Source organism: Protopterus annectens, chromosome 7.part1 (assembly GCF_019279795.1).
Source record: "Protopterus annectens isolate FY-2018-M chromosome 7.part1, PAN1.0, whole genome shotgun sequence".
Classification (NCBI taxonomy): Eukaryota; Metazoa; Chordata; order Ceratodontiformes; family Protopteridae; genus Protopterus; species Protopterus annectens.
The window spans coordinates 5,927,728-5,953,923 of NC_056740.1; the positions used below are offsets into that span (position 1 = coordinate 5,927,728).

Here is a 26,196-nt window from a genome sequence, read left to right on the forward strand (position 1 = left end):
TTACCTCTTCTCCCCCATAGCCAAGATTCTTGAAAAATGCATAGACAGAAAACTCCTCGACTATCTACTAAGCAGTTATCTCCTATCTGTATCTCAACATGGCTTTAGACCCAAGCACAGTATAACTACTGCCCTTGTTAGTTTTACAAACTCAATCAGCTAGCTTACAAATGACAACCAGCTTGTCTTGTCTATCTTTCTTGATATGTCTACGGCCTTTGATACAGTATTCCACCAAAAGCTACTAAATGAGCTCGCTTCCTTAAACTGAACCCAGCCAGCCCTCTTCTGTTTTTCAGCTACTTAACTGACCGCCAACAGGCAGTTAAGTGGCAAAATGAACCCTCCACCTTATTACTGGACTCAGTAGGAGTACCCAAAGTCTCAATTCTCTTGTCCATTGCTTTTCACCATATTCATCAGCTGGCTCAGCAGAACCACCCAGCATGCAACCATCATTCAAAATGCAGATGACTTGTCCCTCATATGTTAGCTCCCTCCCTACCAGAGCTCATGCAAACAACCCAACAATCTTTCCAAGAGATTCAAAAATACCTCTCAGAATCTCAACTCATACTCAGTCCAAAGAAAACAAAGTGTATGCTCTTCACTAATAACAAAGTTCCTGATAACACTCCCCCCTTCACCATCTACTCAGCTAATAAAACTAAAATTGAAATTGTCCAGCACACCAAACTCCTTGGAGTCAAAATTGGCAACAACCTAAAATTTGACAAACACCTCGCTTTAACTTTCAAAAAGGTCCACATTAAGCTAGGCTCACTATACAGAGTCAAGCCATACCTAACCAAGGCCACTAGACATTCCATAGGTAGGACTCATCTATTCTCTACCCTTATATATGTCTCACCAGTATTTACTAATCCTGCTATAACAAAATCGCAAGATTCGCTACTATCCTCCCTTACAGATCACATCACTGCACAGTACTTCATAAACTAAATTGGATTGAACTAACCAATCTCCGTCCCTCGACCCACTAACTTTCATTCATTCCATCTTCCACCATCCAGACAGCTGTCCAGCACTCAAGAGCTTAGTGCAGCCCTATTCAAATGGCAGAACACTAAGATCCTCCAACAAACTACTACTCAAAGTAACTAAATCTAATAATTGTTATGGTAACCCTCTATTCTCCCACCAAATACCTAAGTCTTGGAATTCCATGTCTTAGACAATACTAAATTCTAGCAACATATCCAAATTTAAACTGCTGCTTAAGGAACACCTAACCTAACCAAAAACTGGCTTTGCTCCTGCACTAATCCAGGCTGATCATTCTGTCCTTCCTTGTTCTTACAACCAAAATATCCCTTCCCTTACTAAATTCTAACATCCAAACTAAACCTTCTCTCATGGAATTCTAGTTTCTCTCTACCTATCTCAGGCTCACTACAGCTCCTATTTTTATCTACGTATCCCAAGCTTCCTACAGTTTAATCATATTCCCTCCTTCTTGTACATATTGCCTTAGCTATCTCTGTTTAGAACAAGTAACACTAGCATTGCAACAATCAGCCATATTTTTGTTCATATACCATACCATATACCAGACCTAAAGCTGCAGAAACCTATCAGTAACAGCAAGAGATTGACTGAGCAAGAAGGTAGCTTAGCCTAAAAATAAGTTCTGATGAAGTCAGCCTGTGGTTGCTGACGAAAGCGGTTAACTGTTGTGGTTTACCGAATAACAGTTTTTGAGTGCAGGACTGTCAGCGGTTTTTTTTGATTTCTGTCAAGTTTTCTGTTGGTTCTTGGTTTCGTGTCATATACCATACATGTATTTCATAAATATTTACCACCACAACAATGATATTGATGTACTGATCAGTCATTTCTCTGTGATGGCACAAGCTATTTCATGCTAGTTTATTTGTTAGCTTTCTTTTTTTCCCACTTTATATTACTCTTTCAGATTTTGTTTATGTATAAGTTATATACTACCTACATTTACCAAAGTTATATATTCTTGATTGTTATCAATTTCCTTTATTGTTTTTAATGTGTTTTTGTAACAGAGCTTTTCTCCCTGGGCCTCCACTGGAAAAGGGCAACTGACCCAATCGGACATCCCTGGTAAACAAATGTAAAATAAATAAATAAATAAAAACTCAGTTAAATGCTTCTCTACAAACTGCAACTTGTGAATACTTTATCTACTGACAATGTTCTTTTCAACTTGCTATAGCTGCCCAAATATTTGCACTATCTATGTACAAGCTTACATTGTATGAGTTGAAGCTGAATTTTTACTTAGTTAATATATCATTTTTCTGTATTAGGTTTTATAATAACTTTATTTAACTGTAACCAATGAGGAGCTTTTTTCCCCAGGCCTCCACTGAAAATGGGATATTATCCCAGTTGGACTTTCCCAGCAAAAAATGTCAAATAAAAAATAAATAAATTTGTTTAATCGATGAAATTGTATCTTTATGTATTCATTTCATACTAGTAGTAAGTAATATAAAAAGCCACAATTCACCATCACTTTTATAGCCACATTATGGCATCTTAGGATTCTTGCTACCACTTGCCCTGTCTCACTACAAACCACAGAAAGAACAGAGATACTTATTCTGTAGTCTATACCTGTCTCATCTTAATAATTGCCATTGTAGAAGCAGTCACCTTCCACCATCTTAACTTGTGCCATCTCATTGCCACCACTGAATGGAAAGCATTCGATTTACCCTTACCTGGACAATTACGCGCATTTTCATGTTCATCATGTCGATCACTGCTGCAGCAGCCTTAGCTATATGAGTTATATCCTGCATAATATATAACAGCCAGGCAACTTCCAAAGCTTCAGGGCACCTTCTGTGTGCCCAAACCATTAATCAGCTTGAGCTAAGCTGATTAAAAGACAGGCTTGGATGCCAAGCCTTTTAGAGCTTTCTTGCCCACTAAAGAGAGCACTCCAGTGTGGGCTTTCAAGGATAGACCGTCAGCTTCTGTTTTTTTTTTTATTGCTGAGCAGGTAAGTTCTCTTTGGGGAAAAAATATCTACATATTTTTAATGTTTAAACTTACTTTCCTCTTGAGGAAAGTATATTTTAAGCTAGGAATGTGTGTTTTTATTGACAGAACATTCTCCCATCCCTCAGTGCTGTCAGCAGTGGAGGATGTGTTTGTCATTCATCCCAGACCTGTACTTGTAAAACGGGAGAGCACTTTTGTTTCTGAGAGTTTAAAGTCATTTATACATTGATTCTTTTAAACATTCTAAGACTATTTTTTCTTAGGGAAATTGTGTTTAAATTACTTTTTTAAGGATGATAAATTAGATTGAAGTGCTTTGTATTGCGTTTTAAGGCTCCCTATTGAAATGTTGATACTCAAAATGCTGAGTGCCAACAAGCCAAAAACAAAAGACTGAAAACACAGAAGAGCAAATTTCAAAAATACTCTTTTCTTTTAAACTTCTTTTTGTGGGGGGGAACCCCCTGCACCGCCAACCCCCCCCCCCAACCTTATATATGCCCACTCTAAGATCACCATACTTGGGAGAAATGGGGATAATTTGAGAAAAGACATCTCAGAGTTAGTAAATGTTAGACCATTCTTTCAGCTATTCAGTCTCCATGTTTCAAGACTCATCTAGCGGGTCCCGATATTTGAAATGGTTATGGCCCTAGGTGCGAGTGTGTGTTACAGATGAACTACCATGGCAGGGCTATCCATTTGGCAGTGTAAACCTTGGCTCTCGATGATTGTCACTGTTGAAGTGACACCCCGACCCCATGTACAAAAATGTGAAAAGGGGTTGAGGATGGATGGATTGATGGATCATGTTTTAACTAGAAAAAGTTACTTTTTACTATTTTTTTTAAATTTTACCACTTGCCCTGCTTAGTTCTCTGAGCAAGAAGCACTATTTTCGAGTTGGCCATGGAACAAACTCCCACTGTCAGTTCTTCCAGCCACAAAAAGAAAAAGTTCACTAAACAGCCTTTACCACCACGGCAGGCAGGTAATTTGCCTCCACTGCAGGTGGGTGACTGTTGTGGCCAAAACTAGTACCTCAGACCACTCATCTTTTACCAGCAGATCTCTCTGGTATTACACATACAGCTACCAAGGGTTAGCCACATCCTCTGCAGCTGTCACAGTCCCCTCAGTGGACAAAGGAGTGACAAAAGAGTGACACTCTTGTCAGTTTTGGGAGAAGAGGCAGGTAAGGTACTCCTGCTTAGGAACAATATTTTTCCATTGACTAGGGAACCTGCTGATGCCATTAATAATTCTATTTCCCCCAACTTTCCTGTCAAAAAGAAATACAAAACTTAACATTTATCATCTCCTGCACTAGTTTCACTGGAGAGGAGTAATTTATTAAGTCTGTCTCAGGGTATTGTATAGGCTATTCACCCTTCTTATAAGGTGGTTTCTGGTGAAGAAAAAGGGATTCCTGTTTTAGGTTCATAGGTTCATAGGTAAGTACTAGGCTATCTGCCCAAGGGCATTTATAAGCCTAGCCAGAATGTGTTGGCTTTCACCACCCCCTTAGATTAGTTTCCTGTGCCTCTGTCCAGCAGAGCCATTAGTTCCCTGCGCCACTGTCCAGCAGAGCCACTGCAGTGATCCCCGGGGAAAATTGTCTGTTCCCCATCCACCCGTCAAGGTTTCTCTTGAAGAGTGTTAGTGAGGGGCTCTGCCTGATGTATATTGGAATCCTGTTCCAAAGCATGGGGAGTCTCTGGGATAGGAATATATCCCTCCAGCATGTCCTATTTATCGTTGTGGTTAGGTTTATATCTCTAGAGTGTGTGGCTCTCTGGGATTTGTTTTTTTTTTTTGGTAGAGCATGTCCATCAATTCTGGGTTGGACATGGCCTTGTATGTCAGGCAGAGATCACCTCTGAGTAAGCGGTATGCAACCTAGTACAGCTGGAGTTTCTTGTGTCGGGCTGCATAGGGCATCTGTTTAAGGCCAGTAGTCCTCTTGGTGAGGTACTTTTGTGGTCTTTCCAGCTGTTGCAGGTGTCTTGTAAGGTACATCCCAAATGGGGCATTGTATTCTATGATGGGTCTAATGAGTGATGAGTAGAGAGGCACAATAACCTCTTTTGTTCTAGATGCGAACCCTTTTGTGATTAGGTGGGCCACATAGAAGGATTTTCTAACCACCTTGGCAATATGATTATCAAAGGAGAGATTACTATCTATTTGGGTCCCCAGATCCCTTATTACATTTTCTGCATTTAGGGGACTACCACCTATGTGGTAGTTCGCGGGTACTTTGTTTTTTCCAAAGGGGATGACTATGCACTCTTTGGCATTTAGCTTGAGGCCATGATTTTGACACCAGTTATCCATCTCAGTGAGGCCCGTCTGGAGGGTGTCTGTTTTCCTAAAGAGATTAAAGAATTTGAATCTGGGAGGAATGTGATAAGACAGATATAGGTTTTTCTTCTCAGATGTCTGATTTCAGACTTAGTGGAGGGCATATTATCAGATTCCCCCTGTCAGAGATTCTCTTTCACTGAGACTATTTCCAGAATGTGCCAGTATTTTCAGTGGGAGAACAGTGAGGTTTCTCAATCCCTCAGAAAATGCTTTGAGCTGTTACAACTGGAATTTTCAAAACATGCTCTCATCCTCAATGCTGCCAGCAGTGAAGGATGTGTTTGTCATTTAATTTAGACCTGACCCAGCAGCTATAGCTTTAAATAATCCAACTGCTGTCAAGCATTTATTAATTATAATCCTTCTCCTTTTGACAAGGATGATAAAAGGGAAAAAGTATATGCTTCTGCAACTTTAATTTCTAGAATTCTGAATTGCCAGGCTCATATTTTAAAGATTATTCTAACTAACTGTGAAACTATAAAGAATGTTTCATCTGCAGTTCCTGCCTGGAAGGCACAATCTGCTTTGTGTGGTTTAGTTTCTTCAGTTTATCAGGTCACTACTCATTGTTTAAAATGTGAATATGACTTGGTAGATACGGGTCTATGTTCAGTTATCAAAAGGAAAAATCGCCGAACGGCATTACATCAAAAATGCTGTACAGCACAACTCCTCATGTGAGGGCTGTGTCTCCCACACCCTCCTGCTAATTATATATACCAACTCCAAGATCACACTACAGTGGGGAAAGGGTAAATTTACTCATCCCTATGTAATGCGATCTTACTTGAATGGCTCAGTGAACAGCATGTTTGATGAAACATGCTGTTTGATGCTTTCTCCGTTCAATGACTGAACATAAATTCAATAAATACTATATAGTGGGATGTTGCCATTGTATTGAGGAGGTTTGCCTGGCTACACTTTCAGAATCTCTCAGAAGATGTAAAAATGAGATTTTATATTCTCCTGTGAATAGAAATGTACTTTTTGGACCCTATAATGCAGAGGCTATAAAAAACATGTGATGAGAGAGGTAAGCTGATACAGGGAATCTCTCTGATTTTTCAGCCCTTCTTCTCTAAATTTTCCAAGGCATTTTCTGCTCCCTCATCCAATTTTGCCGAGAAACAAAATGAGCAATAGCAGCAAAATGCTGGTAGGCACATTTCAAAAACATAGCAGAGATGTTCCAAAAAGAAAGCAGGACCCCAAAACAAAGGACAGTCAAAAAGTTAGAATGACTATATAAGGGACATTGACACCCCATTACACCCTGACAGCTTCTTATCCTTTCCAGAAAGTCTGAATCTCTATTTGTCTCTTTGACAACAGATTGTTTCAGATAAATTAGTCCTGAGGATTTTTCAGTAAGGTTACAGATGGCAATGGAAGACATTGCTCCATTCCATGAAATTATTACACATCTACCAGACCAACCCCCTCTGCTCCCTTCTGCACTACAGCACATGGAAAGACATTCCTCCATCCCATGGAATTATTACACTTCCACCAGAACAACTGCCTCTGCTCCTTTCCGTACTACAGCACATGGGAAGATATTCCTCCATCCCATAGAATTATTACACATCCACCAGACTAACCCCCTGTGCTCCTTCCCATACTACAGCACATGGGAAGACATTCCTCCATCCCATGCAATTATTATACCCAGCTGCTCCCTCCCATACTACAGCACATGGGAAGACATTCCTCCATCCCATGGAATTATTACCCTTCCACTAGACCAACCCCCTCTGCTCCCTCCCATACTACAGCACATGCTGTCTTACTGGGTAATACAAATAGTTCCTACTTCTCAGTTGAGAAAAGGGTTTTATTCAATAATGTTTTTGGTGCCAAAGAAAGGAAATGCCTGGAGCATAGTTCTACACCTTTCTTTCCTTAACTAGAATGTAAAAGTGCCCAAGTTCAAAATGCTTTCACTACACCTTTTACCCCTTCTTCCTCATTTGAGTTTTTTTAGCAAACTTAGATTTAACCCATCCAAACTTAAGATGTTTCTTAAAATTTTATCTATCTGGATCGCATTATCAGTTTTCTGCCTTATCCTTTGGGCTATCCAAGGCTCTGAGAATGTTTGCAAACTGTCTAGCCCCAGTCATAGCCCATTTCAGGCTATAGGGTATCTACATTCTTCCATATTTAGATGACTTGCTTATCTTTGCAGAATTTGTTTGAAAGTGCCTCCCATGGGTGAGAGATCTCCTGAATGTTTTTATGGAATCCCAGCCTGCATAGGTCTTTTTTAACTCCATCACTCAGCACTGTGTTCCTGGCATGTCTGCTACACACCTCAGTACAATGAGATTTTTCTTCCACAGAAAAAACAGATCTATATTTAGATTTATTTCAGGGATTTTTCCACTCGGACTCCAGTCACTGCAAAGGAATACTTCAGGAATCTGGGTCTCATGGCATCTATGATTCCTATAATACCACTGGGAAAACTCTACATGAGAAAGATACAATGATATTTAAAGTCTCTTTGGTCCAGGTACCAACACCCATTATCTTTTCAGATTCTATTTCTGGGATTTGTGAGAAGAGAAATCAATTTACAGAGACATCAGATATCCTCAAATCCAGGTGTCCCCTTCTCTCCTCTTGCTCCAAAGCAGTCCGTCACCACACATGCCTTGGAGTTGGCTTGAGGAGCAGTGTCAAGGGGGATAAAAGTGCAAGGGGTCTGGAATAAAAAAAAACAGGCAAAAGCTTATAATCACAAAACACGCTTGCTCTTATCAAGGCACTGAACTCTCTGAATCACTTTTGTTCTCCAGGATCTCTTCAAGCTGTTGCAGAGAATATCATGTGATGTAGTAAATGAACAAGAAAGGGGGAACCAGATCTTACTCCCTATGCAGACTAGCCATGTTAGCATGGGGTAGAGCTTTACAGCACAGTCTTACTCTACCAGCATCCTACATTCTGTCAGAGCAAAACTGTGTGGCAGACAAGCTGAGCAGAACCAGGGCAAACCCACATGAATGGAAACTAGATCTGGGGTCTTCCAATATTTGATCTGTCTGTGCAGAATTCTTCAAGTAGACCTATTTGCCTCCTCTCTGAACAATCAGCTGGCAAGATTCTGTTGCAGGACTCCATGCAAGAATGTCTGGAAGATAGACGCATTTTTCTTTTCTTGTATAGGAATGTTCTTACTTATTTCTTCACCCTTTCATATGGTATCCAGGGTACTCCTGAAGATTCAGAAGGAATCCCCCAAGATCATTGTGATGACTCCCTCTGGCCCAGGCAAAAGTGATTATCCTTTCTTTTGGAAATGACCAGTGGCATTTACCACAAGCTTCCTCACAGAATGAATCTACTCATCACATAAGATCAAGAGTGCTTGATACATGCTGAGACAAATCAGCTTCAACTGACTACCTGGATGATAGGATCTAATTCCTTTTAGACACCTAGAAGTACATCATACCAGCAAACAAGGAGGTAACAGAAACACTCATAAAACAACAAAACCTCTTGTGTAGTTCCACAGAGTCATGTTGAATTCATGCTTCCAAATGCGTAACAATCTTTTTATTTTCTGTGATTTAGTCAACAAACTCAGCTGTTCAAATGATATGGATCTAAAGTTTTGCATTTTGGAAGCATGAATTTGACATGACTCTGGAACAACACAAGAGGTTTTCCTTTTAAACACCTGTTTACTGAGGTGCATCAGGTACTAATGGAGGCAAGAAAACCTACTACTAGAAAATCATATATCAGCAAATGGAAAAGGTTTTCTAGTTGCACACACAACAACATAACCAGCACCCAGTCAGGGCTAGTCGTTCTTTGGTTTTGCAATATTTGTGACAGTTACTATCCTATGGTCTTTTCTTACTCCTCCATTTATTGGCCATTTCGGCATGTCTGCCCATGGATTCTCCTCTTAGAAATAAATTCTCATGTAAAAATGCTTCTGAAAGGATGTTTGTATAACAGGCATCAATGAAAACTGGTGACCCCTCCTTGGGATCTTAATTTTGAAAAAGAAGTGAATTCTGCTCAAGAACGCTCAGCAGAACAAAAAACAATGTAAATATTGGAAGAGCATTGCACCACAGGTATTAGTATTTCATCTGAGTATTTAAAACTTACTAAATAACCAAAATGGTGAAAAGACAGCTTCAAAACAACAGCTTCAATAACAGGCTTTTACCATGTTGAATCCACAATATATGAAATATAGAGCTTTGCTGTTGTAAAAGTCAATTGGTGTTGTAATTCCACAGCTTTAAAACATATGGATGTCATAAAAACAGAAAAAAACAAACATAAAAGTGAAGAACCCTTCTGATGTAAACAATGGACAGGCGCTTTCAGCTTTTTCAAGCCTTCTTCAGATCCAAGTAGGTAAGCTGGGATCTTAATTTTGTCAGAGAGGTTAATAATTGTTCCATATAAACCAGCTAATCTGGCTGACTTGATGTTCTTAACATGGAAAACAGTTTTACTGATTGTTCTGACCTCTGCAAGAAGAGTATCTGAGTCACCCTATCTCATTGTCCAAAGAGACAGGGTTTGTTTGTGCCTAAAGAGGTATCAAAATGTACTTTAGGCAATACTATCCATCTCCAAATTTTCTTTCCAGAAACGAAAAATGAGGGAGAAAGGATATTCTATGGCACAAACAACTTAGGTACTATCTTGACAGAGCTAACATTTTCAGATCTTCAGATCAGTTAATTTCTTGTGAAGGTACGTAGAAGGGACAACCACTGTCAGAAGAGACTATTTTCAAATGGTTATCTCAGGCTATTACTTCTTGCTATACTCACCTCAAAAAAAAAAAAAAAAAAAAATATATATATATATATATATATATATATATATATATATGTGTGTGTGTGTGTGTGTGTGTGTGTGTATATATATATATATATACACGTATGCATATATATATATGTATGTATATATATATATATATATATATATATATATATATATATATATATATATATATATATATATATATATATATATATATATATATATATATATATATCCATATATGGATCTACTACTATTCACCGAAAGCACATTTCACTGAAAATCAAATTAGAGTGCACTTTTCACAGAAAGCTCATTTCACCGAAAACACAATTCACAGAAACACATTTCACCAAAAGTTGTAGATGGCCTTTACCCCACTGTAGTGCGACCCTGGAGTTAGTATATATAGTAAGTGGGGTATTTTATGTATATATTATTGTCAGAGAACAGTAATATATTGCAATTATATGTATACATGTATATAATTCAAAATATTTAAAATATGTGGGGGGCGGTGCCCCCCACACCCCCCTTACTATATATACTAATTCCAGGGTCACACTACAGTGGGGAAAAGGCCAGCCACAACTTTCGGTGAAATGTGTTTCAGTGAATTGTGTTTTTGGTGAAATGTGCTTTCGGTGAAAAGTGCATTGTGAAATGTTCATAGGTTCACAGGTTCATAGTTGTTTACTAGGCTAACGACCACAAGGGCCTTTTTAAGCCTAGCCATGCATCCCAAATCTCTGACAAGTTCTGATACCCTAGATAAGTGTAAGCATAGGCCTGGGAGATAAACCATTTACAGGTTACCTGTTTGAATTAGAGACATAGGTGCTAAATGAGGGATGAATTTCCGGTTTCCCATCCAATTGTCCAAGATGCACTTGAATTGGGTTAGGGAGGACCTCTGATTCACGTGGATGGGGAGACTGTTCCTTAGACGTGATAGTCTCTGGAATACATACCTATCTCTCCAGCAGGTTTTTTATATATATATATATATATATATATGTATATATATATATATATATATATATATATATATATATATATATATATATCACAGGCAAGGTTTAAGTCTTTAGAATGGGTAATTCTGGTACTGTTTGTTTTGTGGACATGCAGGAGATCCATCAGAGTGGTGTCTGATAATGCCTTATAAAGCCTGTAGAGACAGAATACTGGGATAGGGTCTTGAGGCGGTCTGCATAGGATATATTATTTATGCCTTGTATTCTTTTAGTGAGGAACCTCTGTGGACATTCCAGTTGCTGGATATGCCTGGTCAGGTACATACCAAAGAGTGCACTGTACTCAATGACAGGTCTGATGACTGCCGAATACAGTGGAACAATGACTTCCTTGGACGTAGATGCCATACCTTTGTTTTTAAGTTGCAAAACATAGAATGATTTCCTCACCACTGCAGACACGTGATGATCAAAGGCCAGATTACTATCTATGTATGTCCCTAAGTCCCTGACTACTGGATCAACTCCTTCATAAATTTTTAATGAAAGAGTTATAAATTGTATAAAGCATACATTTATATAAATGAAAACACACCATATTGACATATTTTCAGTTACCAACATTATACATCACAAATATTCTTTTATACAGTCACTGTCAATCAAACATTACATAGCTTCTTAATTCATGTCTTTCCTTTAAAACCTCAATTCTCCTCCAAAACATTATTCTGCATGTAGTGTTCTCACAATTCCCATTTTCTATGTAATTTGATACTCCCTTTTTCGAGTAACTGTTTTTAAGTAAAATGAGCATGGCTTTACTATGTCACTACAATTATGATTCTGTAACACAGCTCAAAAAAATAATTTCCTCAGTTACACCAATGCTCATCTACTATTTTCAGACAGAGTAGTCTGCAGGGAATTGTTAAAGTCCGACAACTCATTAGACTCCCAAAAATATGTTCCTAATTACATCTTTCTTCCCCATCACACCTCCAACATTTGCAATCTACCACAGGAAAAACTATTTGGAGTCTGCCTGGGGCATAAAATACCTATGCAAACACTTCCAAGCAAAAATCCTAAATCTTCTAGACTTCTTTTATATATTTGAGGGTCATGCAAATATCCTCCCATTGTTTATTTGTGAATTGCTTTTCCAATCTCTCTTCCCAATCCTTTCTAACCTCCTTTAATTGATTCCTATATAGTTATCATGCAATATTTTATATGCCCTACTAATTATCCTTTTTAACAGCAGCTTTTGTTCTATATTCTACTAAAAACTCTACCAATGCAGGTCTTTCATGTAGGATCTCCCTATTCTTCTCTTTGCCTGTACAATTATATCAATCCTTGCTAGGGAAGGCAATCAATAGCCTGCAGTCCAAATGTATTTTTGGCCTCTTCCCATTCTATTACATTTCCCTCTCTAATTATTTTCTGGTCCTGTGAAGAATCTAGTTTGTTAGTGGGAACAATTTCAGAAAACCATTCAAGGCCAGCAGATTGTGGAATAATGGTGAAAACATCCTTCATGTCTGCCATGACCAAATTATCGCTTGGCTCACATTGCAACTCCCTGATTTTAGTGAGAAAATCCTAAGAGTCTTAAATGGTGGAAAATTTGTGATGAAAGGTTTCGTTTTCTGCTGAAACCACCCATTGATACAATGAGGGATTAACTCTATCCTTATGAATTGTGGGACACTGAAAATTGCAGGAATACATGGTTTCTTCACGGTTAAAAAATTGTATTCCTTCACTGAGATGTCAACACCCAAAAGTAAATCATAAATGACATATTAATACATTCGTATGAATGGTGGATTGATTTCATTTACACCCAGTACCTGATAAAAAATGGCATTTTAAAGGAGATTTTGTATTCTCCCAATGTAAACAATTTTGTCTATCAAAACAACCCATCCCCCTTGTCAGGTTTCATGATTCTTATCTAAGGGTTTTGTGATAATTCACAGAATTCTTGCTCGGACTTCCAAGATGGCTAAGCAATTTTAACAGCTTGACTCTACCTCTCCCAGTGTGAAAACAGAAACTCAACAGAGAAGGCCAGTAGACTTTTGTGTTTATGGGTAAATTTCGGTAACTGGCTAGTAACTGTACTGCCTGGAAGCCAGAAAAAAAGAAATACAGAGCGCTTGGGAAAAGTCAGCCGCAAAAAGTGAGGAAGAAACACGGACTGAGGAAAGTTCTGCAGCTGTTCAGCAAAAAGCAATGCAATCTCCAGACATGACTTCCAGTAACCTACAGGACGATACAAGACAACTTCACACAGACCTGATTAAAAATAAATGAAACACTCATGGAATATATCAATGCAACAACAAAAGGCTGGAAAAAATGTAAGAAGCTTTAAAATGATATTCAGATGAGGTGATAAACTTGTAAAAATCAGATGTTGAAATGAAGAAATGGCTGGCTGAATATGAGACTAGAAAAAAAGGTAAAATGTAGTATTACCAGCACCACAAAGCTCTGTTAAAATATAATACTGAACATGAGCTAGCTGTCTTGAACAAAGGTTTATCTTTTGTCCCCGGATATATTTTCAATGTGTTTCAGTGAAATGTGCTTTTGGTGAATAGTAGTAGATCCATATATATATATATATATATATATATATATATATATATATATATATATACATATATACATACACACACGTATATAATACACACACACACACACACACACATAAATAATATACTTATATATATATATATATATATATATATATATATATATATATATATATATATAGTACAGTTGTGTACCTACCATAAATGTAGATGTTCAAGTGTATTCACTGTTGCAGTCATTACTCTTGGGTTATCCTGCTGGCAGGCTACCCGCAGTCAGCCAGAATTCCAAAGTCTAGGTCCGATGTCGGCTGCTGTCACCTCTTCCCCGACATCAGTGCGCCAGGGGTATAAAAGATGCAGCCGACGCCATTTTCTTCAGTTTTTCTTGCCCCAGATGTCAGGTGTCCCCAAATTGGAAGGCTGAAAAATATGACAATAAAAATGCATGCACAAAAATAACATGTCCTTCATCTACAAGCAAATACACCAAATAGGTTGTATAGGATAGAGAAGTGTAGATAAGTCCCAGCAAAGAGAAGGGGGATGGTGGGTGGGTAACCTGGACTGCAACAGTGAATACACTCGAACATCTACATTTATGGTAGATACACAACTGTACTATGTTCATCGTGTTTCACTGTTGCAGTCATTACTCTTGGGTTGAATCCTAAAGCTGAGGATGAGTGGCTGGGCTAAATAGGATTAGGAGAGGCTATAAGGCCCTGCAGAACTGTAGTGGCAAAGCCTGCTCTGGACTTAGAGTAAAGAGGTAAGTGGTAGTGCTTTGTGAAGGTGTGCACTGAACTCCAAGTTGCAGCCTCTAAGATATCTTTGGTTGTTATTCCTCTGAGGAAGGCTGCTGAAGTGGCTGCTGCTCTGGTGGAATGAGGCTTAATGCCCTTAGGCACTGATTTGCCATGTTGAAAATTGCAGAAACGGATGCAATGGCCTATCCATTTAGAAATAGTCTGTTTTGAGATAGCCTTTCCTTGTGATCCTGCAGCATATGACAGTAAAAGTTGCTCAGTCTTTCTGAAAGCTTTAGTCCTGTCCAAGTAAAATCGTAACTGCCTGTGTATGTCCAAAGAATGCAGAATTTTCTCACCCTTGTTCTGTGGATTAGGATAAAAGGTCGTCAAGTTAATGGTTTGATTGAGGGCCACACTGGACACCACCTTAGGCATAAATGTAGGGTTTGTCCTCAGAGAAACCCTGTCTGGATGAAAAATGATGAAAGGTTCCACAGCCATGAGTGCTTGTAACTCTGAGACACGCCTTGCAGAGGTTATTACTAGGAGCAGAGCTGTTTTCCAGGATAAGAATTTTATATCTGCTGTTGATGCTGGCTCGAAAGGAGGCAGTGTGAGTTTTTCCAAAACATAATTGAGGTTCCAGGCCGGAATTGGTGCTCTCCTTGGAGGCCTAATGTTTTTGGCCCCTCTGAGGTACTGCCTTATTAAAGGATGAGAAAAGATAGGTGATTCCGTATTGTAATGTGCTAAAATGGCAGAGGCATGAATCTTAATAGATGAGAAAGAAAGGCCTTTGTTTAGCATCTCAGTTAGATATTGTAAAATCTGAGGGATATTTGGTACACACGTCAATGCCTTGTTCCTGGTTCCAAGCACAGAATCTCTTCCATTTTTCTGCATAAGATTTTCTGGTACTGGGCCTCCTGACCTCCAAGATAACATCCATAACAGCTTTTGAAAAAGGACTGTTATGAATGGCTACATTATCCGCCATGCTGCCAGATTTAAGGTCCTGAGTTGGCTGTGCAGGATCTGATTGTTTTGTTGGGTCAGCAAGTGAGAAGTTTGAGGCAGTATCCATGCTGGATCTTGAGACAAGCTCTTTAGGATTGGGTACCAGTGCTGGCGTGGCCAGTCTGGTGCAATCAGTATCATTTCTGGCTTCTCTTGTCTGACCTTTAGGAGTACACAGGGAAGGAGAGGCAGTGGGGGAAAAGCATATACTGTTAGACTTTTCCAGCTGAAGGATAGGGCGTCCACTTTCCATGCTTGCTTGTGATAAATCCTTGTGCAAAATCTCTGCAATTGGCAGTTGTGAGGGGAGACAAATAGATCTATGTCTGGGCATCCCCATTTCCTTATTATCATGCTAAAGACTTGTGGATCCAGTTTGCATTCGTGGGGATCCATGAGGTTTCTGCTTAGTTCGTCTGCCAGAGTATTTGTTTTTCCTGGCAGGAATTGTGCTTGCAGGTGAACTTGAAAAAACAATGCTGTGTCCCATAAGGTCATTGTTTGTCTGCAGAGGGGGTAGGAATGTGTACCTCCCTGCTTGTTTATGTACCACATGACTGTAGTGTTGTCTGTCTTTATCAGTAACTGTCCTGGATGAAGCAGGTCCTTGAAAGCTGTCAAGGCATTTTGAACAGCTAGCATCTCTTTTTGACTGATGTGAAGATGCATCTGGTTTGCAGGCCATGTGCCCTGAATACACTTTGCTGCCATATGGGCCCCCCAGGCATAATCTGATGCATCCATTGTCAGTGTTTGTCTGGCTGTGGGTAAACTGAATGGCAGACCCTTGTTGTGGTGACAGGCTTCTGCCCAGCATCAAAACTCCTGTTGCAGGAAGGGAATGAGTGCAATTACTGTCTCCAGGCTGTGGCAATGCTGAGTCCAATCACTTTTTAGATACCATTGTAGTTTCCTCATATGCAGTCTGGCATATGGAATTAGTAGAATGCAGGATGTCATGAAACCCAAGGCCTGCAGGATTTTCCTTGCAGATAAGTGGGTTTTTGTTACCAAATTCTTGAAATAAGTAATCAGTTGCTTTTGTTTGTCTAGCGTGAGATAAGCCATCTGGGCAGTTGTATTTAGGCTTGCACCCAGGAATATTATCTCTTGAGAGGGCACTAGTTTTGATTTCTTTACATTTACTGTGTACCCTAGGCCAATTAGTAATCTTTTTACAAATGCCAGATGCTTTAGAAGAATGTCGTTGTTCTCTGCTTAAATTAGGCAGTCGTCCAAGTAGGGATATATTTGAATTCCTTTTTGGCTGCAAAATGCAATTACTGCTGCCAGGCATTTTGTGAAGACCCTGGGCGCAGTAGATAAGCCAAAGGGCAGTGCAGAGAATTGGTAATGCATTGAGCCAGCTATGAATCTGAGATATCTTCTGCAAGATTGTCTGATTGGGACATGCAGGTATGCCTCTTTTAGGTCCAAAGTTATGAGCCAAGCCTTCTTGTCCAGCATGAGCAGTAGCTGCTGTAGAGTCAACATCTTGAATTTTGGAACTTCCAGAAAGGTATTTAGTATAGACAGGTCCAGTATTGGTCTCCAGGTTTTGTCCTTTCTGGGTACTAGGAAAAGTCTGGAGTAAAATCCTTGCCCCTGCTCTTGTTGTGGTACTTGCTGAATGGCCCTCATGCCCATGAGGGCTGTAATTTGTTTTTGTGCCTCTACCCATTGATTGTGTGGCAGGTCTGGCATACCTTTTGACCTTGGTAGAGTGTGAAAATGGAACCTGTAGCTGTGGGACACTATGTTCAGGACCCATTTGTCTTGGGTAATCCTTTGCCAGTTTGATGAAAAAAGTGCTAGTTTTCCCCCTAAGGGGGCTGCCAAAAGAAAAGTGCTTGGATCTGGTAGAGGAAAGTCATTGGGACTGTTTCCTGTAAGGTTGTGATTTGTCTTCTCCACTTTTGGAGTTAGGAGCACCCCATTGTTTAGGCCTGTATGAGCCTTGGGGCTGAGTTCTGCCTCTGGGACGCCTGTATCTGCCTGTGGCCTGTCTGACACTGGAAAGGACCAATTTTTAGAAGGCCATTTTCTGCTAAACCTGGGTGGCTGTACCTGTAAGAAATTCTTGACTGTCTGCATGGATTTTGCTTTATCCTCCATTTTCTCAACACCTCTTCTGCTTTAGTACCAAACAAAGTATCATGCTGTAGTGGTGCACCTAATAATTTTGCTTTAACATGATCAGGCAGATTCTGTTCCTTTGACCAAGCATGCCTTCTAATAACAGAACCTGTAACAGTGGCCCTGCAAGAGGCCTCCAGTGAATCATAACCACATTGCAAAGTATGCTTTCCCACTTGTTTAGCTGCATGCAATAAATCCTGCAATTCCTTGTTCTTTGAACATTCAGTATTTGTCAACAATTTCTGTTTAAGCAGTGACATTAAATAGTGCTGATATTTAAGCATATGAAACTGACAATTTAAAGCCCTTACAGCCAGGGTAGTAGAAGTATAGACTTTTTTCCCCCATCTGTCTAGAGCCCTGGAATCCCTATCAGAGGGGACAGGGTTTTTTGCAGTGGAAGCTTTAACCCCTTTGGGACCCTGAGATATAGTTTCTGGGTCATCAGCAGGGTTTTTATACAGGAATTTATGAGTATCTGGGACCCTGTAGTATCTGTCTGGCTTAGCAGGTGCAGGGGGTAAAGAGTCAGGGGACACGCCGGACTCTGAAAATACATCATCTACAATGTCTAGAACAGGTGCAATAGCAAGGGGTCTGTGCTGAGAAAGTAGCAGAAAGTCTCTGAGCCTTTTCTTAGATTCAGAATAATCTTGGCTCTCCCAGTGGAAATGCTCCCTCATGGTATGCAGGGTTTCCCCAAAAGAATAATCCTCAGGAGGAGATGCTGAAGGGATGGATTCTTCAGCATCAGAATCCTCATAGGGAAGCATGGAGTAATCCTGTTCAGAAGAGGAATCAGAGGAAATAGAAACCTGATCAGAAGAATCCTACTCTGTCTCTTGCCTAGGCCTCTTATCAGGAAGGGGATGGGAGCCCCTGATCAAAGTAATTAGGTCTTCGGCCATTTTGAGCATCTGTTTTTTAGGCATGGAAGTCTGAGTAGGAGAATGCTGTACTTGTTTCTTTGTCTTTAGAGCTGCTTTAGTCTTTGTCTTTGAAGCTGAAGATGGCTTAATATTTAGTTGTGTAGGTCTGAAAACACCCTCAGAAGCCGATGCCTGCTCAGCAGCTCCGGACCCATCTGAGGGAATGATTTCCGAGTGTCCAATACCTTGAGTATCCAGAGGCCCAGTCGGCTCCACGTGGAAGTCGGAAGCGGCCTGTGACTCTGAGGTAGCGGGCGCCAGGGGCTGCGAAAGCGCCTCACTGAGAACCGGCGAACCAGCGACTGGCCTAGCAGAGGCTTCGTCGTCGGTTTTGGACCTCAGATGCCTATCCTTTCCCTTGTCCTTGTGTTTTCTTGTAAACTCCGGTTGTCAGTTGGTCCGACGGCATTATATAATTAAATCTTCGGCCAAAGTAATGAAATGCAAAATCGAACCGACGCTTGATAGTGCGTTGGTTAAATCTAGCACAAAACCGACAGCTAGCAACGTTGTGATCAGGGCCTAGGCAAGGAATACAGTAAGAGTGAAAATCCTTATGAAGTATTTGCTTCCCACAAGAAATACAATTGTTAACTTTTTTTGACATCAGTCTGGAGCAAGAAAAAAGTTTCCCCAACGGGGTACTTAGCTTTAATGAAGACTTTGGTTCTGAAATTCGGATTTGAAAATCTCAAGAGTTGGCCGAACAGCACTTGCGAACTGCTTTTGCTTCGGGCACCGCGCGGAAAGAAAGACTGAAGAAAATGGTGTCAGCTGCATCTTTTATACCCCTGGCGCACTGACGTCAGGGAAGAGGCGACAGCAGCCGACGCCGGACCTAGACTTTGGAATTCTGCCTGACTGCGGGTAGCCTGCCAGCAGGATAACCCAAGAGTAATGACTGCAACAGTGAAACACGATGAGCATCTATATAGCTATGTATATATATATATATATATATATATATATATATATATATATATACTATATATAACTTTATATATATATATATATATATATATATATATATATATACACACACACACACACACACACACACACACACACACACACACACACACACACACACACGCACTGTACATATATATATATATATATATATATATATATATATATATACACACACACACACACACACACACATATGCACATATATTATACCACAGCCTTGGCTTCATCTATGCCTTTTTGGAAAGGGTTGGATTTCAGAATTATTCTAGAAGTTAGGGATGGCTCTCTATACATGCATTTACAAGACATTACAAGCTTGATTACTTCTGTAGGTCTGGATCAGGCTTTGCTATGACAGTTCTCCAGGGGGTCCTGGACCCTTTCCCTTTCACCTCCCAAATGCAGTAAGCTGGAGTAATATACCTAAATAGCACAGGCTACTGCAGTACTGATCAATATGATGAACAGACTACAGTTGTGTAAGTAAAGTTGTCATGACAGTAAACGTTCAAATAATCATAGTTGCAATAGCCATTCCCTTCCTCCAACCCCCTTGTTTTTTTGGTGTGTGTGTGTGTGTGTGTGTGTGTGTGTGTGTGTGTGTGTGTGTGTGTGTGTGTGTGTGTGTCTGTATGTGTGTGTGTGTGTTTTATGCCAGGGTGCAAACATTTGTTCTTTGTTCCTAGCAATGTCTTCTCAGAAGAGCTTAGGCTCCCTCTCTCTGTTGGCATGAAAGCTCTGAAGGGTTTGGCACCCCAAACCTGTCATTTAGTCAACTCAGCTGACTAACAGTTTGGGTGAGTTGAAGGTGCCCTGAAAGTTTGGAGGCTGCAGGATATAACCCATATAGTTTAGGCTACTGCAACAGAATTCATTTGAACTATTATGGTAAGTTTACTTACACAACTGTAATTTACTTTTACGAAAAAAGTATACACCCATAATTTCCCTTCCCAATGCACTAGCAGCTTTAATATTCTTATCCTGACCAGTCTGTTCTACATCTGTACAAACAAATGTGTATATTATCTTAGAGTATGCTGAACTACTTTACCTCATAAATATGAACATTTTTTGCCCAGCCTTACTATAAACTTGTAACAACCAATCAGAGCATTGAAATCCACTGTTCTTTCACCATAGTAAGTAATCTAATGTTTCTAATAGTCCAGTTACACTACTAAATATAAACTTGTCTATAATTCTTAAATTACCTGTTATTATTCTATTACTTCCTCATAAAGAATGTAATTATATGGTCACTTTCTGTCTTAAATCTATAACCTACCAAGGCATAGATTTGTTTCTGTGTATAGCCATGTACACCTCATAAAACTACTTACATGTCATGGGTTACATTCTGGCATTCTAACTTCTGTTACCCACTGACACCCATAAAAATGATTTACTTTGTGTTCCATTTAAGTACTTACAACTACCCTGCACAGGTTCACAATCTCATGCTCATATCCCAGTGAGGGGTTTCTGATCTGTTTTAAATTTTGTTGAAGTAATATGCCTTCCCAACAGTAGTCACAAATATCAGTCTCTTACCTTGCAGTGACACTGGCCATTGGTTTTGTTGCAGTCTGGGTCAAAACCTTTCTGGACATCACAGTTGCATGGCCCACAAGTGGGATTCCCCCACCAGCCCTTGGGGCACTGTTGATCAATTCTGTACGAAAGAATACAGATATTCAGAATTAGCAAGTAACCATTTGTAAGTTTAAGGGTCCTAACATGCTATAAAAAAGAATCGCATAGATAAGCTTGCATGTTTCTGGCGCTCATCAGTGACAGACAGACTGTAAGTTTCCTTAGAGGCAGGCATCAAAGCATACCTAATGACACCAGAAAAACAGTACAATATTTCACATAAAATGGTTCACTGTATGAGAGCTGCCAATGGACATTTATAACCAGTGTTTATTTGCATAAATAATCTCACCTCCTGTACAGCGCACAAAATAAAAGGAAAGCCTAAAGTAATATTTGAACTGAATTCAATACACTCTCAAGGGGATCTAAAAGACACACATGCAATTTATTTTTTGAAAAGCAATACCTTAACAAGTTAAAAAGGTATCTGCTCCCAAAAAACACTAAAATCATGAACTGCTGTGCACACTACAGCATAAACAATATACAATATACAATATATCATAAATTCATTCGACTTATAAAATAAATTTATTTTGGAAAATATTCTTAGTACATCCACATAGACTAACATCTGCACAAAGGATACGTATGCCCCCTGTGCACAAAGGATACACATGCCCCCTGTAATATCTAAAAAGAAACATGCCTTTAAAGAGTATATCAATATCTTTAAAGCTTAATAATTGCAAATCTGTTTAAAAATGTGTGGAGCTATTGCCAGGAGGATGAGGGTTTGGTTACTAAAGCTAGTTATGGGAGATTCTCTTGGCACATGCAGGGGAGCACACATGCATGGATAAGGGGGCACAGTCAACCTTTGTGGTTTCATTAGTGCTCATAACACAACAGGGGTGGGATTAGGCTAAAATAAGAAAAGTCCTGGCACGGTCTGGATGCTAGTGGCAAAAGCACAATGTGCATCATCGCTTCCTAGATGAAGGTCTTTGTTGGAAAGGGTAATGTCTGACTGAGAGGAGGCCTGATGTTCTGTAGACACTGGGACAAAAAAAAAGTACAAAAATATGCAAAAAGATCATGAGGCCTTTATAATGCAAACCACATAGGTATGGCGTCCACATGTACATAGGTTAGTACTAGGCTAACTGCCCTTGCGAGCCATTGTAAGCCTAGCTAATTATCCCTTGTGAGACTCAAACCCTGCACCTTGTGTTTGTAAGGCAAACACCTTAACCATTAGTCCACCCTCCCAACCCTCTTATCAGAACCTTTCCCCCTTACAATTCTTTCTACTACACCTATAGTACTTTTTCCTTAGGTCTTAATTTTTTCTATTCCTTTTACTTCCTCTGGCCCTCTGCGAACTGTTGTTCCACATCTCCCAGTCACAGCATGCTTACCTCTCCTTGAATTCCTCAATTCTCTGTTCTTCTACCTCACTATACTACATCCTAATTGTTTCCACTTGTTTTTGACGATCCAAGATCACCTGTTAACCACAGTATGCTTGTTATACTAATGAGAGATAGTAATACCGTAATTTGCTGTTGCATTCAACACGTGTAATGGAAACAATTCAGTAGTCTCCTTTGTGAAAGGGCCCTTTTCAGTGGAAGCTACCCAATTAAAAATACACTGAAAAACTGAAAGGCAAGCACTCCTACTTTTGAAGTACAAGCACAGCGTACCACTGTTTATTTCAAAAACTGAAAGGTATATTGAACAAGAGCTGATTTAGACAATTTATACAAAGCAATGTACGTTTTCAAGTTCTCATACAGGTGTTATTTTTACGTAAATTAATGATATCAAAAGTCCGATTCTCAACTACTATTCCAATACAGTACAGTGTTCAGTCACCCACGCATGGATGTAGGTTTATTTACAAACAGATGACCATAGAAATGTGAAACCTAAATGCAGGATTAATGACGCATATCTGAAGTGCTCGAATCAAGAAAATAACATCTCAGCAAGCATGTGGACAGTAAGTTAGAAATTCAGTGTGTGTTTACACAGCTATCAGTCACATTTCTGTCACCTGACAGCCATGTGCTTAGTAAAGAAGGAAAACATCAGACCAAAAGAAGCTTGCCTACTATTGAAATGCTGCATAAATCAGTACACCTAGTCTAATTCATTTAACAGTAACAAAAGAAACAGTTTTACCTTTAAAGGCCCTGCGTTTCCACAGCCATGTTTCCCTTTTCCATAAGGAGCACCTCCATGGGATGATCCCGAGCTGTTGCTGCCGGACCTGTCTCTTCCATCCCCGCCAGGCCCTGATCTCATACCCGCTCTGTCCCTCATTTCTACTGAACTCCCCATATGATGCTGTCCCAATCCGCCCCTTCGCCGTCCATCACCACGGCTTTCTTTAGACATGTCTGTCTCTAAGCGAGTTAAGTATATAGCCACTCTGTCACGTAAACATACAGGACGGTAGCCATAAAGCTAAAATCCCGAAATAACCTAAAAATTACCCGAACAGGAAGTACTCATACACGAGTCAGATAGATACAGCAGATAGAATTTGCAATAAGTGTGGTAGGCAGTTACAAAAATAAAAATGCAAGTTTAAATAGGCAGAATGAAATGTACATGACTGAGATGATGGTCATAAGCCTCTAAGAGGGAGAAAATGTGATGTGAAACTAAATCAGTGAGCTGATCGAAGGAAGGACACTCAGCAAACTCGGAGCTACAATATATAACATTAAGTATCCTGTTTTTTGTTTATTTTGTTCTTTATTTCTTTGTTGTTTATAGCACTTTGTGTACTGTGTATATTTTCTAGCTAGTTTCACTGTGTGTGAGGTATTAACTGGAAATTGTCCACTCTTATTAAGCATCTGTTGGGTTGTTTGTTTATGATAACTTGTTGCAGTTAAACTCTTTTTTCTAGTGGCTCCTTTAGCTGTTTAAAACTTTCATTTAAAGGCACACTGCTGCTTTTCAGCTGTGAGTAACATTTCTGCTGTTTGTTCTAAGTAGTGGGGATATTTGTAGCATTTCCATATTCAGGCTTGTATTTGGGCCTAGTGTTTGTGGAGGCTGTGTGTCTGACCACATAATTCAGGGACATCTTGTTTTAGCCAAAGCCATCAGGCATTTCAGTGAGAGAGAATTGTTTGAGGTCATTGGCTGACTGAGGTCTCCTGGACTACAGCTTAGACTAAGCACCTCATTGGTTCTTTTGAGATTTCTTTCTTAAAAGCTGTCTCAGGTTTCAACTTTCTGTTACCTAAGAAGCTCAGTTGTGAGTGTTCAGCCATTTTACAGTGAGCTGATCAAGGAAGGAAACTCAGCAAACTCGAGCTACAATATATAACATTAAGTATCCTGTTTTTGTTTATTTTGTTCTTTATTTCTTTGTTGTTTATGGCACTTTGTGTACTGTGTATTTTTTCTAGCTAGTTTCACTGTGTGTGAGGTATTAACTGGAAATTGTCCACTCTTATTAAGCATCTGTTGGGTTGTTTGTTTATGATAACTTGTTGCAGTTAAACTCTTTTTCTCTAGTGGCTCCTTTAGCTGTTTAAAACTTTCATTTAAAGGCTCACTGCTGCTTTTCAGCTGTGAGTAACATTTCTGCTGTTTGTTCTAAGTAGTGGGGATATTTGTAGCATTTCCATATTCAGGCTTGTATTTGGGCCTAGTGTTTGTGGAGGCTGTGTGTCTGATCACATAATTCAGGGACATCTTGTTTTAGCCAAAGCCATCAGGCATTTCAGTGAGAGAGAATTGTTTGAGGTCATTGGCTGACTGAGGTCTCCTGGACTACAGCTTAGACTAAGCACCTCATTGGTTCTTTTGAGATTTCTTTCTTAAAAGCTGTCTCAGGTTTCAACTTTCTGTTACCTAAGAAGCTCAGTTGTGAGTGTTCAGCCATTTTACAGTGAGCTGATCGAAGGAAGGAAACTCAGCAAACTCGGAGCTACAATATATAACATTAAGTATCCTGTTTTTTGTTTATTTTGTTCTTTATTTCTTTGTTGTTTATAGCACTTTGTGTACTGTGTATTTTTTCTAGCTAGTTTCACTGTGTGTGAGGTATTAACTGGAAATTGTCCACTCTTATTAAGCATCTGTTGGGTTGTTTGTTTATGATAACTTGTTGCAGTTAAACTCTTTTTTCTAGTGGCTCCTTTAGCTGTTTAAAACTTTCATTTAAAGGCTCACTGCTGCTTTTCAGCTGTGAATAACATTTCTGCTGTTTGTTCTAAGTAGTGGGGATATTTGTAGCATTTCCATATTCAGGCTTGTATTTGGGCCTAGTGTTTGTGGAGGCTGTGTGTCTGAGCACATAATTCAGGGACATCTTGTTTTAGCCAAAGCCATCAGGCATTTCAGTGAGAGAGAATTGTTTGAGGTCATTGGCTGACTGAGGTCTCCTGGACTGCAGCTTAGACTAAGCACCTCATTGGTTCTTTTGAGATTTCTTTCTTAAAAGCTGTCTCAGGTTTCAACTTTCTGTTACCTAAGAAGCTCAGTTGTGAGTGTTCAGCCATTTTACAGTGAGCTGATCGAAGGAAGGACACTCAGCAAACTCGAGCTACAATATATAACATTAAGTATCCTGTTTTTTGTTTATTTTGTTCTTTATTTCTTTGTTGTTTATAGCACTTTGTGTACTGTGTATTTTTCAAGCTAGTTTCACTGTGTGTGAGGTATTAACTGGAATTGTCCACTCTTATTAAGCATCTGTTGGGTTGTTTGTTTATGATAACTTGTTGCAGTTAAACTCTTTTTTCTAGTGGCTCCTTTAGCTGTTTAAAACTTTCATTTAAAGGCTCACTGCTGCTTTTCAGCTGTGAGTAACATTTCTGCTGTTTGTTCTAAGTAGTGGGGATATTTGTAGCATTTCCATATTCAGGCTTGTATTTGGGCCTAGTGTTTGTGGAGGCTGTGTGTCTGAGCACATAATTCAGGGACATCTTGTTTTAGCCAAAGCCATCAGGCATTTCAGTGAGAGAGAATTGTTTGAGGTCATTGGCTG

General features: G+C 39.5%; 1 protein-coding gene across 3 annotated transcripts in view; it reads right to left on the reverse strand.

Annotated features, from left to right (window-relative positions):
* CELSR3 (cadherin EGF LAG seven-pass G-type receptor 3) overlaps window positions 1-26,196 on the reverse strand; it is a 1,979,827-nt gene that overhangs the window by 446,507 nt on the left and 1,507,124 nt on the right. For all 3 annotated transcript variants that reach the window (XM_044078523.1, XM_044078522.1, XM_044078524.1), the window contains exon 14: window positions 21,132-21,252. In XM_044078523.1, coding sequence (XP_043934458.1) covers window positions 21,132-21,252 — 121 coding nt within the window. The remainder of the gene's footprint in view (window positions 1-21,131; window positions 21,253-26,196) is intronic.